General features: G+C 31.2%; 1 protein-coding gene across 3 annotated transcripts in view; it reads left to right on the top strand.

Annotated features, from left to right (window-relative positions):
• LOC148238791 (hypoxia-inducible factor 1-alpha-like) overlaps positions 1 to 15,610 on the top strand; it is a 146,714-nt gene that overhangs the window by 42,892 nt on the left and 88,212 nt on the right. For all 3 annotated transcript variants that reach the window (XM_088181652.1, XM_088181672.1, XM_088181664.1), the window contains exons 2-6: positions 2,444 to 2,631; positions 2,704 to 2,879; positions 2,953 to 3,174; positions 3,714 to 4,021; positions 4,096 to 4,202. In XM_088181652.1, the coding sequence (XP_088037778.1) occupies positions 2,444 to 2,631; positions 2,704 to 2,879; positions 2,953 to 3,174; positions 3,714 to 4,021; positions 4,096 to 4,202 (1,001 nt within the window). The remainder of the gene's footprint in view (positions 1 to 2,443; positions 2,632 to 2,703; positions 2,880 to 2,952; positions 3,175 to 3,713; positions 4,022 to 4,095; positions 4,203 to 15,610) is intronic.

Here is a 15,610-nt window from a genome sequence, read left to right as displayed (position 1 = left end):
CTGGGGAAATCTGTATAGTCAAGATAGTCAATACGATTTTGCTATTGAACATAAATTAAACTTAGGACATATGCACTGCGTTCTTCTCAGTCTGAATTCTATCACTTATTTCTCTTTTGCAGAAGATCGAGAGCGTAACTTTTGCAATTTTTCAGTAATGTAATTGTCGCCAACCCAAAACTGAAAACCAGTTTTTTCTCTCTTCGGTGTGTTCGAGTAACGGCCTGTTTTTCGGCGAGACGTTTATTTGCTCCAAAATAATTGGAGAAAACCAGTTGCAAATATTCTCTGAACTTTTTCATGAATTTTATTGTTCACCATCTGTTATACTTGAGTGTTCCTTCAATCTCCCACTTGTCTATCGATGGAACGGACACGATTCGTCGACCATGTCGTTCAATGCCGATTTATATTTGTGCTGTTTTTAGACAATAAGTTTTTTAGCGTGACACGCCATTGGATCGTGCAAAATTCATTGCGGATGCTGGTGGCAATTGGCGTGATTGGTACGGTTTCCAGAGCATTAGGGCGATTGAATAATTTAATTTTTACAACCACTATGACCCTAACAATGAGGCGATTAAAATTATATTATTTTGTAAGCAATCATATTTTTCTTTCTTTCTTGCTTGCTTACTAATAATGTACAAAGATCTTTCTATGCGATAATTAGCCGCAATATATCAACTTGTGTTATACTCATGTGGTCATTATTACGATGTTATTTTTTTTACAGTTAAAAAATGCTCAATCTAATCGATAGTGGCAAATAACACATGATGTAAATAAATTAGCATATATTAAGTTTTTAAAACGGGTTATTATTTATTACGGTGCTAGAAGTGCAACAAAAATCTCTCACAATTAATAGATGAGGATTATTTTTTTTAATGTGTCCGCTATTAAATACCAGTTTTGATTATAAATAGCCTAGTATAGATTTTTTTTAATCTTGACCTTTTTTATTGTCAATTGGGATTGGTTTGATGATTGACTCAAACTATAGTGAAAGTGCTGATAAAATTTATCAAGTTTACTTATAGTTGTATATTTTTAATTAAGTATTATATTTGGAATTGAATATATTAAACATATTTCATTTTATCTTAACCTTTAACAAAAAAATCATGTTAAACCGTGTGTTTACTGTAACGTATTTAATTAGCCAATTACATTGTCAAATTAATAAAATAGTTGTAAAAAATATATATCCTTCTATCTAGGTATCATTTAAAAATTGCATTCCAATTTTGATTATAAAACATTGACTAATAAAAACATATTATGCTATAAAAACCTCGACGGTTATGTTGATGAATATAATTTGCACATGCTTGGGCACGCACGCTGAGTGATTGCATATTTAAGCGACAGTTAAGTTAGCTATCCCTTGATTTTTTCAATAGCACGATACTACTTGCTTATACTTATTCAATAGCAGCGTATGAACAATCGTATCAATTAACTTAAAAGAAAGTAATCGCTGTACAATGGTTGATTGGCGTTCCGGTTTCGCTCGTTATTTTACACTTGGTGCGTTTCCAAATAATGCAATGCTCGTCTTATGGTCATTTGTCATGTGTCTTGTGCTGCATGTTTGGATTATCGCCATCGGTTTCGTTCTCGTTGGGAGTCGTATCATCGTATTTCAAATCTTATGGAGTGCTATACGATGTCGTTAATGTTAGTGATGTTGTGGTAACATTCACAATAATAACCACTTGCAAATCTGTCCTTGGCGAGCTTTTTTACACATCCTTTTCGATTTTGATTTATTGAAATACTTGCGATTTTGATATCTCGCTGTTGCGTCACTTTTGGCTTTGATACATGTTTATGTTTTGATACATATAAAAGAATTTCGGAAGAATTAGAACAATTTTTATTAAGCTTTCGCGAGACGCTTATGTATAGTGCAATCGTAAACATGATATATAAAATAAAGTCGTACGTAATGTCTTCATTGAAACTCGTGACACATTTTTTGTATTGTATACTGAAAAATATATCTGGCATCACATGTTGCAGAAACATATGTGAATGTACTTATATAAATATTACGTTTTTATATGTAAAAATATATACATACATATAACAAAAATATATAGATTTGCACTCATCACCGATTTTTCACCGAAGCGAAAAATATGATATTCTCGCATTTACAGTTGAATTTTTCCGCCGAGTATTATTTTCGGCTCTCGCTGGTATTTTGCTGAACTAATTTACGAATCACGTGCTTTCAATGTTCAGCAATATTTTCATATGAACGCTAAACGATGGTTTCCTTTATGTGTTTATGAATAAAAATAATATGATTGTCATGCACACTGTATATTATTTTAATCAAATATAGTTCAATTTAAGCATAATTTTCATTATGCTTGTTGAGCTGCCATCTGTTTTAAGAATTGTACTAAATTGTATGTGTTTCTCTTTTCAGGAACAATGAAAAACGAAAAGAAAAGTCCCGCGATGCTGCGCGATGCAGACGCAGCCGGGAAACTGAGATTTTCTCAGAGTTGGCGAGCTCGTTGCCGTTGGCTCCAGAAAACGTTGATCAGCTGGACAAAGCTTCTGTGATGCGTTTAGCTATTTCATACTTGAAGTTTAGAAACGTGATGTCTATGTGTCAGTAATTTATATAATCAATTTAAGCTAATATTGTCTTATTGATCTAAAAATATTTTACTTTAATTTCAGTTCCAGAGATGCCGATTAAAATCGAAATGGGATCTAAACACGTCGCTGAAGATTTACCGATCACTAAGGAACTATCGTACTTGAAAGCTCTCGATGGATTCGTCCTTGTCATATCGTCTGATGGAGATCTCGTTTATTTATCTGAAAACGTCAGCGAATACTTGGGCGTATCTCAGGTTTGAAAATTTACATAATTTAATATAATACAATCAGATAAAATTATGTATTGTTTTCATTTATTCATTTCAGATGGATATAATGGGCCAGAGTGTGTTCGAGTTTAGTCATCCGTGCGATCATGACGAGATTCGAGAAGTACTCATGCTCAAAAACCTTGACAAGCCGTGCAAAACCGGCAAAGGCAAAAGCAAAGGGTGCTTGAATGAACCGCTGAAGTCGTTCTTTATCAGATTGAAATGCACTTTGACCAGTAAAGGAAGGAATGTTAATATTAAATCGGCTTCATACAAGGTACCAGAGCAGCTAAGCATTATTCATGACATATTTTTATTAAATTAGAAATTAAAAATGGTGATTATGAACTGGGTTCGTTTCTTATACATATAATCCACCCTAGTAATTTTTAATTTTTATGGTGATTATTATTTAATTAAAATTCCGATCGATCATCACAGATTAAGTTTTCCTAGATTTTCTTAATCTCACTAATTAATATTGTGATAAAGTTGGGTCATGCATAGTGACATATATTGTTTTGAGCTATAATAATAATTTATAATTAATAAAGTAGATGTCACTGATTAACAGACATTGATTTCAATCTGGTGTCTCACGGTTGTTAATTGTGTTTACCCTGTTGTAACTTAATGCTGAAACGGAAGATTTAAAATAAATAAATAAATTTTATATTTAATATTACTGCCATCTATTGTTTGAGTGTATATAATAATATTAATCAATTTATAATTTTACACATTTCATGTGGATTTCGTGTTCAAATAAATTACAAAATTGTAGATATTATTTATATTTTTTATTAAATTTTTTAGGTAATTCACTGCACTGGCCATCTGTTGACGAATGATGGTACTGAAGTAGCGGATAGTAGCGCTACTGCCGTAAAGGGTGAATTTAACAAGAAGTCTACCCTCGTCGATTGCATCAAGGCTGTAAAGATTGAAAGTAAAGATAACGATAGCAACGACGTTAAGGAAGTCAAATCCTGCAGAAAAACCCGCTCGTTGGTCGCCATCGGACGACCAATACCTCATCCGTCAAATATTGAAGTGCCATTGGACAGCAAGACGTTCTTGTCCAAGCATAACTTGGATATGAAGTTTACATACGCTGACGAAAAGTATGTCCTTTGTATTTGTTTCCGCTTTTTTGTTAATTTTGACTAATATTAATGTATGGTAATATTGGTTTTAGAATGTTGGATATTCTTGGATATGATCCGGAAGATCTGAACGGGAAATCGGTGTATGATTATCACCATTCGATAGATAGCCGTGTTCTATCGCAACATTTCAAGTGCTGTGAGTAAAGTTCCTTTTTACAAATAATTCTGTGATACATGAAAGTATAAGATAAAATAATTTAACGTTTTCTGTACTTTCGTAAACTGCGGTTATTGCTTTTTCTGTAAATTACTAATGACTCATTTTTTAAGAAGTAATGTGAATAAACTACCAGAATCATAATTATAATATAAACAAGAGTGTCAATATATATAAAATAAATATTTCTCATTTGACCACATAACGATTATTTTTAGTATGTTAATTGATTTAACTAATATAAATATGTTAATTTGTTTGAAGAATAAGTAGTTCATTGAAGTAATTGTCATAATTTTGTGGTTGTGATAATTCTAAGTTTATTAGTTTATTTTTATTTCCTATAAAAACTTTTTAATATAAATTAGATAATAAATTAGTAATTCAGTTTTTAGCAATAACTCGTAGGATAATTTGGTGCTTATGAAACTATGTTTAATTCCTGATCTTTAATCTGAATATACCCATTATAATTTACGCTATTAATATAAATTAAATTCTAAGAAATAGATGTCATTGTTAATTTAAATTATATCATAAATTATTTAATATTATTATTAAAAAAATATTATATTATCTGAAATATTGTCATATAGGCTTTTTCACGTCTGTCGTTGAAGCCGTAGATTTACAACAAATAATAAATAAATTTATGTACTACCATATTACTGAATAATTTGTTATACGTTGGCGTAGCTTATAATTTTATTTGTAGCACATCAGTACAATGGTACATTCTACGGAATGTCATGAAAATTGAATATTTCTTGGCACTGCAATTTGTGTATTTATTTCGGGTCCTGTACACCATAGCATTCACATCACATCGGCCATCGTGAATATATATGTAGGATAATTGCCAAATGTTTACAACTTTATCGCTTATAATACATTTTGAAAGGTTACATTTTAACAGATAATGTCATGTATTTTTATTAATACAAGTATTTTTTTAATATTATATAATTATGTTTATTTATCACATATGCTAAGTTTACTTTTAAAATATGTGTTTACATATATAACTTTTAATATTGAGTAACGATATAAAACTAATAGGTATCCTTTAAAAGTTTTGTGTTTACAAATGAATATATTTTTTTTAAACGCCAAATTTATTACCAGAACAGTAGCCTAGATTTTCCTATTGATTGTAAGCTGTAATAATAGTTTATACTTAAACAGACTTTGCATTCAGCCTAATGTCTTACTACTTATTTAGTAGTTGTTGAATGTATTTACTCTCTTATAAGTTAGTGGCTTATAACTGAAACACCTGGGTTCGAACCCCATATGTACCATAATGTTTATCAATTTCTATTATATCTAGATTATAATTAGTTATTATTACATAATAATAATTTCGTTCAATCATCATAAATTAGGTTTTCCTAATATCACGTATGAATATCGTAATAGATAATGAAAATAAAAACGAGCTAGTTAGAGCATAACTGACCAGAGACTCCAAATACTCCGGAACTCGAACGAAACTCCGGAATATATTTGCCTATTTTTTGAGTATTCTTTATTCAAATATTTGTTTAATTATTCGTTGATATTTATAATGAAATATTTTTAAAATTTTCTGTTCAACAAAAACACTGTTCAATATCGCAACTTTTCCCCTCGCTTTACTGCTACACTTACTATATGTATAACTCATTGTATAATACTTTCTTTTGTTTTGCTAAATTTATCTTCTTCTCTTCAAATCATTTGTGTGTAGAAAATAATGAAGACGAAAAAGCATTTTAGAATTGCCGAAATTCCAAAAAATACTCATATTTTTAAGTTTATATTATTTTGCAGCTGTGGACTTTTTCAATAGCTGGTATGAAATATATATTTTAAATCAATACTAATAATGTTTATTTTCAAGTCAGTTAATAGTGATTTTTACAGTTATATTTTTTATGCATACTGAGTTATAGTTTCTGTTATTCTTAGCTGAGAAACAAAACTCGCATCAACAGCAACTAAATAAATCTTTTTAGCAACAGGAATATTTAAAGTAAAATTTTGTACTTATTTAACGTTTGAAACAGTTATCACTATTATTTTTAAAAATTAACTTTTTATTATTAACATAAACATATGTATATATGAACTTATATTTTTTATTCAAACTGTATTTTCGATTTTTATAACTATGAATATATTTGAATATTAAACTATTCGATATTCGAATAGTTGGTAACTGATATAAAATATCAAATGTTAAGATTCACATTAAATAAATAAACAACATATAATTGAGCAAAAAATATTTTTTACGAATAGATCCCTCCCATAGTAGGGATTCCAATCCCGGGCCAAAATTTTGATCCCGGGATTTCGGTATTGCAATTAGTCGATCCCGGGACCAGTCCCGGGATAATTTTCATGTTATTTTATCGATAAAAATAATTTAAAATGAATAATATAATATATTTTTACATCTGTTTTTTATAACGTACAATGTATAAAGTACGTATAATTTTAGTCTTGGGCTTAAAATATAAAATAATATAATAAAAATAAAAAAGGGAAGGTCTTATACATTTATTTGAGAAGAAAAAAATAAACTTTTGACAATGTATGTACATATGTACATTCATAGACACAATTACTTGAAAACATTATTTTGAATAAAACTCACGAAGTAACATCAAAGCATCAAGTGTTTTATCATTTAGCCTTGATCTGATTTTGGTTCCTAAGCAGCCTGCTGCTGAAAAAGCACGTTCAGACTCACAGCCTCAAAGATTCACATATGACACGTGCAACTCGCGCAAGTTTGTACACAAAATATAACGATGTTGTCAATAATAATTCGATTGTGCTTGATAAATCAATCAATCCGAAAAATTCGGGATTATGTTTTATAATCCCGGGACTCATCGGGTATTGAAAATCGTTCGGGATCCCGGGATTGGAATCCCTACTCCATAGTAAATGTGGTGTGGTTTTAAATGTTTTATAGATGATATATATTCTGAAAGAACTAGAAAACACTTCTGAAAAAAAAACTTTTTTCTTGGTACCCCTGATATTATTAACAATGTATAGGTCATAATAAAGTATAAATTGCAATATAAAATTACTTGTTTGATAATATTAATCATTATTTTCAACTGTGAATTTAATATAAAACATGAAACTACAAAATATTGAACCGATCTGTATTTGCCAAATGAAAGCCTCAATTGCCTAAAATTTACAGAAAAGTATTTTTCATAAATTAATAAGTAGCAATATTAATAAATTCTGTATTGTTAAAGTTCACTTTACGCAATTACTATCATTTTTAAGTATATATCATTCTATATTTTTTACTTCATCCTTTGTCATAAAATAAAGGAAGAGATGTGACGTTTTAATCCTGTCTGGCCAAATTTGCTAAGAGATGGAATATGAATGCTTAATTCTGTGGCGAGTGCACTATAAGCATGTGTAAAAAATAAGCTTAAATTATATTATTTTAAATGGATGAAACTTAATTTGATTCGATTTTTTTCTCAGAAAAGTAAGGTTTCTTTCAGCCATATAAATCATTTATACCATAATTTTATTTATTCCAATACCATTTCGTGGTGTATATGTTTGCACTTTCTTTTCGTATTACGTACACAACATTTTTACAAAATCTTATCAAAGAAATTCCTATACTCTTATATATTACTTTTTTTATTTATTTAAAGCTTCTACCATATAATGCGAATCTTTTTATTATACAATTCCCAGAGATAAACTCTTGCAATTTCGAGTTTATTTGTTTTGAAATGAGACTACGTTTATTAACCTCCTATTATCATGATTAGTCGTAAATTGCATACATATCGAATAATTAAGATAACTTAATTTAACTCGTTATTACTAGGAACCATTAAAAGTTATTCGTTTCGAACAAAAGAGGAATTATCATGCACTAGCCATTATAATTCACGCGTTCTCGTTTATTGCACATGTAATTTTAATGTCCTTCAGCCATAGACCCATTCCCTTGGCCAAGATCAGAGGACCTTTCGCTCATCAGTCACGGAACTTCGCCACCTGTGCCCCCGATGTGGCGCTTGGGGGCCCTTCGGTCACGATTCGCACAATTCGATGAGAGGGCGAGTCGAGTTACTTTTTAATCGTACCGCTCCAATTACACGGGCGCCTGGATCGTATAAAAAACAATAATTTGTACCGCGATGCTTTTATTAATCTCGTCTGCGTATTGTGTAAGATACGCAAAGTATAATTACTGTGCTACGTCTTGATTAAAACTAATTAATTGCGTTGTTTATGGGTTGGTTGTGTTTTTTTAACTCCGTGGCTCGTTAAGTGGATTGGTGTGAGGGTTAAATGTATATTCTTTTTGTGAATTACTTAAAGTTGAAATTGCTTTGTAAAGTTTCGATGAAGTTGGATTTTCAGTTAGAGTTGCTTTTGCAATCAAATTAATGTGTATTTTTTATTAATAAAGTATAATGGTTATTGTTAGGAATACAATCGCAAGATAATATTTTACGAGTAGACAGTAATAAATCTAGGTTAAAAATCTGAAACATTGCTTTGAGCATTTTCAATCTGTTGCCTTGTCAGCGAGCACATTTATACATGTTCTATTAGATTGCAAATGATATAAGTTTATGGTATAAATTAGTCATGGAAAACTCGTGACCTGCGGGCTTTATAAAAGAACGTTGAGTTATTACAAATCTGAATTCAATAACTAAAGTTGCCTAAAGTAATGTAGATTCAAAAGTATTTTCACTCTGTTAAATATACTTAAATATCCATTAAAATATGCTACTGAAAAACATATATTTAATTTTACAATATATAAGATTTGTTGCTGTAATAAAACACATTAGTGGCAAATGTGTGTGGGCGTTTAAAATCACGACACATTAGACATACCTAGTCTAAAACTAAAAAAATATTCAATTGTGTTTTTTATACAACAGAGCTTTTAATATAATACAATTTTAAGACTTTGTTATAATTTATTTATTAAAATTATAAATACACAAATTTTTAGCACGTGCCTAAATAATCTACCGTCCTATATCATATCATATTATTGATCTTTACTAATATTGCTAAAATATTTGCATATTTCATTAAAATTAATGGATTTTGTTACGTGTAAAGAACACGGCTAGGCTATAATCAATTCGCATATATTGAATTTTTAATTAAGCACACGCTCATAAATATTCGCGTATGTTTGTTTATTATATCATATTATAATACACATACAAAGCTAGGTATCTTCTTTATTTTATGTACTCGTGTGAACGAATTGCGCGCCTGCTTATTTGCTATTACGGTACTGCAAATCGGCGCACTTCTTCTCTATGAAATTCTCGTCGATGTCCGAATTGCGAAGCTACGTTGCAACAAAACACCTATACGTGACTCGGAAAGTGTGTATCCATTGTGGTTTTATAAACCGTGGAATTCCCTGCGGTGTACATGTAACTGAGCACCAATACGTAACTGGGCCGCAGTGGTTGTAATTTAATTATCTGCGATAAGTTTTCGTATTCGAAAGCTAGAGCGTAGTAGGCTGATTAATGCGTTAGAGATCGCGGTCGAATTATCGATATCAGAATTTAACTCATTGAGTACAATTAGTATATTTAGGCGCCGATCTAATAATACATTTATTGTCTGTTAATTTATTTAGATCAGGAACGTCGAACACGCGTCTCAAGTAATTTAAATTAATTTGAGATATGTTTTTTGTGTACTGCTTAGAGGTTTTAGCCTTTTATGTTTTCATTATCTTTATGTTATTTGTAACAACTAATAGCTAACAAAGAAATAAAGAAAAAGATACACTTTTTAATTTCCAAAATTCCATAAATTACTCATTTTACCGATCTAATTTTGTACATCTGTGGACTTTCTCAATGTCAGGTATTATTTTTTTATTCTTTTAAAATCAATACGTATAATGTTTAATTCTAAGTCTGTCTTAATTTATTATGATTGTATTTTTTTGTACTTACTACTGTGTTTTTTAAGTTTATAGAAATTAAAAAATAATAATATTTTAATACAAATATAAACGAATCCATAATTAATAAATACAGGCCTTTATTTAGTTTCTGTGGGTTATAATTTATAAAGAAAAAATCTTAACTTTTAATGTCCGTAATTTAAATTACTATACCTTACGAGTTATTAAATACGTTATTAATGCCCATCTATGTGATTGGGTCATTTAAGTAAATAAAATCGTAGTACATATCTTCAATTGAATACGTTTTTCCTTTTTTTTCGCATTCTATTCAGGCACATGAATTCAACCACTGAATAGCTACTATCGCCCTCATTCTGCATATGGTAAATTTTGACTTAATTTGGATGTTCTAATCTATACTAGATGTTGTCTTTTACAATTGCCACTGTAGAAGGCAATATCTAGCACTATCTTATCATATTATTAGATTCATCTCGATCGTTTTACACTTCATCATCTCTTTTTTTATGTTATTATGCAGCTGGTATATAAATTTGAAAATTTCATACCATGAACTGCAGCTTTATCTTCTCTTTCTCTAAGCGTGAAAATTCTTTTTCTTTTAGATTGATATTTACATTTTCTCTACATATAAAGATCGCATTGCTATTTTTCCGAACAATATTGAATGATACTCTTGCATATAGAAAAATATGTGAGGCATTGGCTATCACAGTCGTAGCGATTTCTATACGAGTTATAAATATACATAAATATTTACATATGTATGTATGATTTTCTATTATTAAAGTAGTAGGTATCATTTTATAGTTTTATGTATCGCTTTATTGTTTAGATTTTTTCATATATTTTCTATACAAAAATGATAGTTTTGACAAATAGCGCCATTTGTGAAGTTATGATGCGATATGCGACATAAGACGTGATTGAAATTCAGAACGTTTTAGAAGTTTTTGTTTCGGACATTTGAGTAATCGTGGTAGCCAGCCGGCTACGCAACGCTACATCACCACCGACAAATGTTCTGTAATATCTGTACTGATACAATGTCGGACGGAAAATTTATAAAACACACTATGCTAATTCTTGAGTCGAGCCCTGAAAATTTTCCCTTTTGTACGTACCCTAATTACGCGCATTTGCATACAAATCCGGCTTATCAGATTTCATAGACGGGATAATCAGGTTATGCGTGCGAACTATGATTGCGTTTCGTTTTAATTAAATTACGTCGACTCACTGACAAAACGCAACTTTGCGAAGTCTTGTTTTTTCTTTTATTCTTTCTTATGTTGACATGTATTGCGGTTAATAACGGCGGTCAGTCGGATAATTGGAGACGCGGGGCCGAAAGTTATCCGATTCCGGCGGGTTGAACGTAGTGACGGAAGGGGGTAGTAGTCGTGGGTGGTTTTGAGTGGGATTATCGTGGGGCGTCGACCCGGGGGCGCCGCCCTCGCGGCACAAAGGAAGGGCGATGCGCCCCGTGGCAAGCGGTCACCAGCCTCCCGCATCCGCCGTCGAACAACTGTTTCGTGAAATTGAACTGCGCTTTAGGTTATGAAAAACGCCTTTATGCAACAGGGGTGGAGCGCGCCACTGCAGCGTGTTTTCCTTTTTGGGCTCGGGTCAAATTTTCAGACGTTTTTGTTAATCGCGCGAAACGTGCTTGCGAATTGAATCAGCCGAAAAGTTTTTTGCGTCGTTTGCTCCGAGGCGAAAGTGTTGAACTAGCAGTTGTATGCGAACGTGTTGCGAGGTAGTTTTGTCCGTCTAAAAGGCAAGGGTTAAACGACAGACTGCCTGGCGCGTGGAACACACAATACAAAAGGTACCAAAATACACTATAAAAAAACTATACGAAGACGTAACACGCACGACCTAATTAACTCTTTGTTTAATCTTACTTTCATGTCACAGGCAGTGTCATTGATGTCCGAGTCTATTCAAAGACCGACGTTTACAATATAAATGTATGAAATTTCTTCATAAATAATGAAGAAAATGTTATCGATCGAACATAATCGATTAGGTTTTCCTAGATTCTCCTAATATCACGGATCAATAATTAAAATAAATTCGAGCTAAGGCGTGTATACCGACAATTATTGATTCTAAGCTATAATAATAATTTATAAATAATAAAATTAATGTCACTGACTTTTGTATTGTATTTACCATGTTGTAAAGCATTGGACTAACGCCTATCATGTTTCAACAAAAGAAAAAAATATTAAAAAATTAGCTCAAATTTTATTATAAATTTATATTTTATAATCTATAAATTTATGTGTACAACTATAGTAGTTTTAAAGGAACTCTAATTTAAAAATTATACATAAATTCCAAAACAAAATTCTTGGCATTCTACTTTTACGCCCCTAACAGAGTAATCCATCAATACTTAAAAAATGAGATGAAAACTTGGGCGAAAATACAAAAGCCGACTGAAAAAGCACCCTAACATGTTCGCCAATGTATTTACTAAAAACGAAATCCATAAGATTTTTTTTTATTAAAGTTTTCACGCTTTTTATCAGTTTACAAGTGACAAATCTAATAAATGTATATAATTTTTGTGATAAAATTTATGCAATGAATACATATGGGACTTAAGATATCTTAAATACTATTACAATAGTCATAAAATACTATTCACATATAATTATCTAATCTAACAGTTTTTCATTATTTAAAACATATTTTTTTTATAACTCTGTTTTAAATAAATGTAATTAGTTTGTGACATATACGTCAATTATAATTAAAACAGTTTCATTTTTGTTTTAATTTCAATTTCTTGAAAATGTTCCTCAATTAAAAATAATTATTTTTATCATACTGTTTTTGTACATTTGGTTTATTTTAAGATTTAACGAGAATGAAACTTTTTGTTTTACAGATTTATGAAAATTAATATTACTGCTTCGCGGAATATAAATAATATGTTATTAATATATTTACATTTATGTATGTACAATAATTTTCAAGTTGTGTATAATATTAATAATTTTTTTTATTTAAATGCGCCTTATGTCCTTTTATAAATATCTTCGAATAGCGTAATTAGTGTATTTTTTGTATTTTAAATATTTAAGCTCATTAATTTAATTGTCGGTATTACTTCTTAACATTTCAGTGGCGACGCTGTCCATCAACGACTGTCGTACTTTCTTTTCGACTCATAATTTATTTTTGCAACACTTGACAAGTTTTGTGAATTCAGATTTTTAAAATATAGTATTCGGGCTTATATTTCCTGTCATTATTATACTTAAAATGTTAAAATACATTCGCTCACGTATTACTATAATATTCTAGTAATATTGTGTAATGTATGGTATGGATTAACGGATCAAATACATTTATGTCGTAGTGCGTTCATTTAATTAGTAGATCAACAAGCAGTGTGTGCAATTCATTTTGAAAACCCAAGTGGGTTTATACATTGTACCAGATAGCTATACGAAATTATTTGTCGTTTAATTTTTACTGTTGCGTATTTTAAAACCAATCAATTTATTTCAAGTGTTGAAAAGCACACTTTTTAATTCATCTCTGGAGCGAATTCGGACGTCTTAGTAATTCGTAGATCGAAAACTTCCACAACAAATTAACTGGGAATTTAATAAATTAGACTCTCTGGCCCTTTTTCGCTAGTCGATAAGAAAACAAAGGCGGAATCCTCGCCGTTGTTTTAATCCCTTTTGTGCGTGGTGCTATAATTATTACGAGCCCTTCTTGCTGCTCACTCTCTCTCTCGCTCCTCTTCGTTTAATAACGATATACCTATATGGCTTTACCGATTTAAATTTCGTCTCGTGTGTGTATTGTATTCAAAGTTGAATTTTGCCCGAGAGCCTTCTAAAGTTGAAACTTCATGTTTCATCTTGAAGTTTCGTCGCTTGAATTTTGATGATGAGAAAAAAAATACAATTATGGAGTGAAAACTTTAAAAGCACGCGGTGTAACAGTATCGGTGGCAAATTTTGCTGGTGTGCATCTCTACACTCTCGTATACTAAAAGTGATCAAATACACCGTTTTTATTAAATGGAAAACCCTAACACACAAATAGTGATAATTTACATTCAATACATTATCAAAATTTTTGTTTTAAAATATAATTCATAGATTATACTACTTTTCGTGCTTTAGTGAACATTACACTTCTCAGAAGCCAAAAGGAATAAGAACCCGTGCCGGCTATAATGTGAACGGTCGCTAGTTAACGATGCAATTTTATACACGTTTAATAGATATTTATCAAAGCAATAGATTGTAGAAATGTTTTAAATTAAATAAATGTCGAAACTTGCAATTCAGAAACGCCGAAATAAATCCATTTTTAACTGACACGTTATTCGGTTAGTACACACGTATAAGATAAATTATTTTAAGCGGCCGAAGAAAAATGAATCAAATCTTCGCGGTCCGTTGCCAAGACCGCGTATTATTTCGCGCCAGCGGTTGTCAACGTTTTTCGCCTAGGTATTTTGTAATAAACGTTATCGTGAATTTATAGGCGTTGCATAACACTATCTCTACCCCAGCGTTCGCTATAATATTTATACTATTATATATCAAATTATTATTATTTAACGCTTGGCTCGTGCGTGTGTGCAGTTTTGCATTGGCGCTCGGCAATAAATTATAAACGTGTATGGGGGGGTAGGAGGGGGGGTCAGTTTGCGTATATTTGTTCAACTCATTGTTATTATATTTATACATTTCTGGGTTAAAAGCGAGCATAAAACACCGGTGGCGGACTATAAATTAAAGCCGGCGTGCAATAATCTGGGGGCATAGTTAAAATAATAGGTTAGAAGCTAGACTTTGATTGGGCAGCGTATTTTTTATATAATAGTGTTCTTGTGCTCTCATTACCACGATGAAATACGTCTGATTAGTTTTTAAAATATCATTCAATAATTCGCATATATTATATCTATTGTATATAGTGATCGTGGGTTACGCATTGTTAATGACTTAGTCGCGATTGAAACACACTATATTATACCAATACATATTAAACAAATTATTGTGGCGCACACCTAGAAGAGATAGACGTGCACCGTACTATACTAATTGTTCCAGCTCCTTATAGCTGTCGTTGGAAACATCATTGTTTGACTAGATTGATGAGAAGCTGGATGGCTTGTGAAAAGGGAGCGTTATCGAGAGCAAACGTTCTGGCTGCGACGGTAAATATTAAGGGATGACGATCGCTACTTTCTAGGGCAGTGGTCTCCAAACTATTTTGCTCGCGTAGATATATATCTGAGACTTTTTCTCTGAATCCTCTTTAACAATCAATAGTACTTCGTTTCGATATGATTCCAGAGTGTAGAGCAATAAACGCTCCGTATTACGAACTTAAGCTATTTTGTACGCTTCCTAGGACGATTGGCTAGTACCATCCCGCT

Source organism: Plectrocnemia conspersa, unplaced genomic scaffold (assembly GCF_051122295.1).
Source record: "Plectrocnemia conspersa isolate PC_06_02 unplaced genomic scaffold, ASM5112229v1 ptg000001l, whole genome shotgun sequence".
In the NCBI taxonomy this organism is placed as follows: domain Eukaryota; kingdom Metazoa; phylum Arthropoda; class Insecta; order Trichoptera; family Polycentropodidae; genus Plectrocnemia; species Plectrocnemia conspersa.
This window is presented reverse-complemented; position numbering and strand designations above follow the sequence as displayed.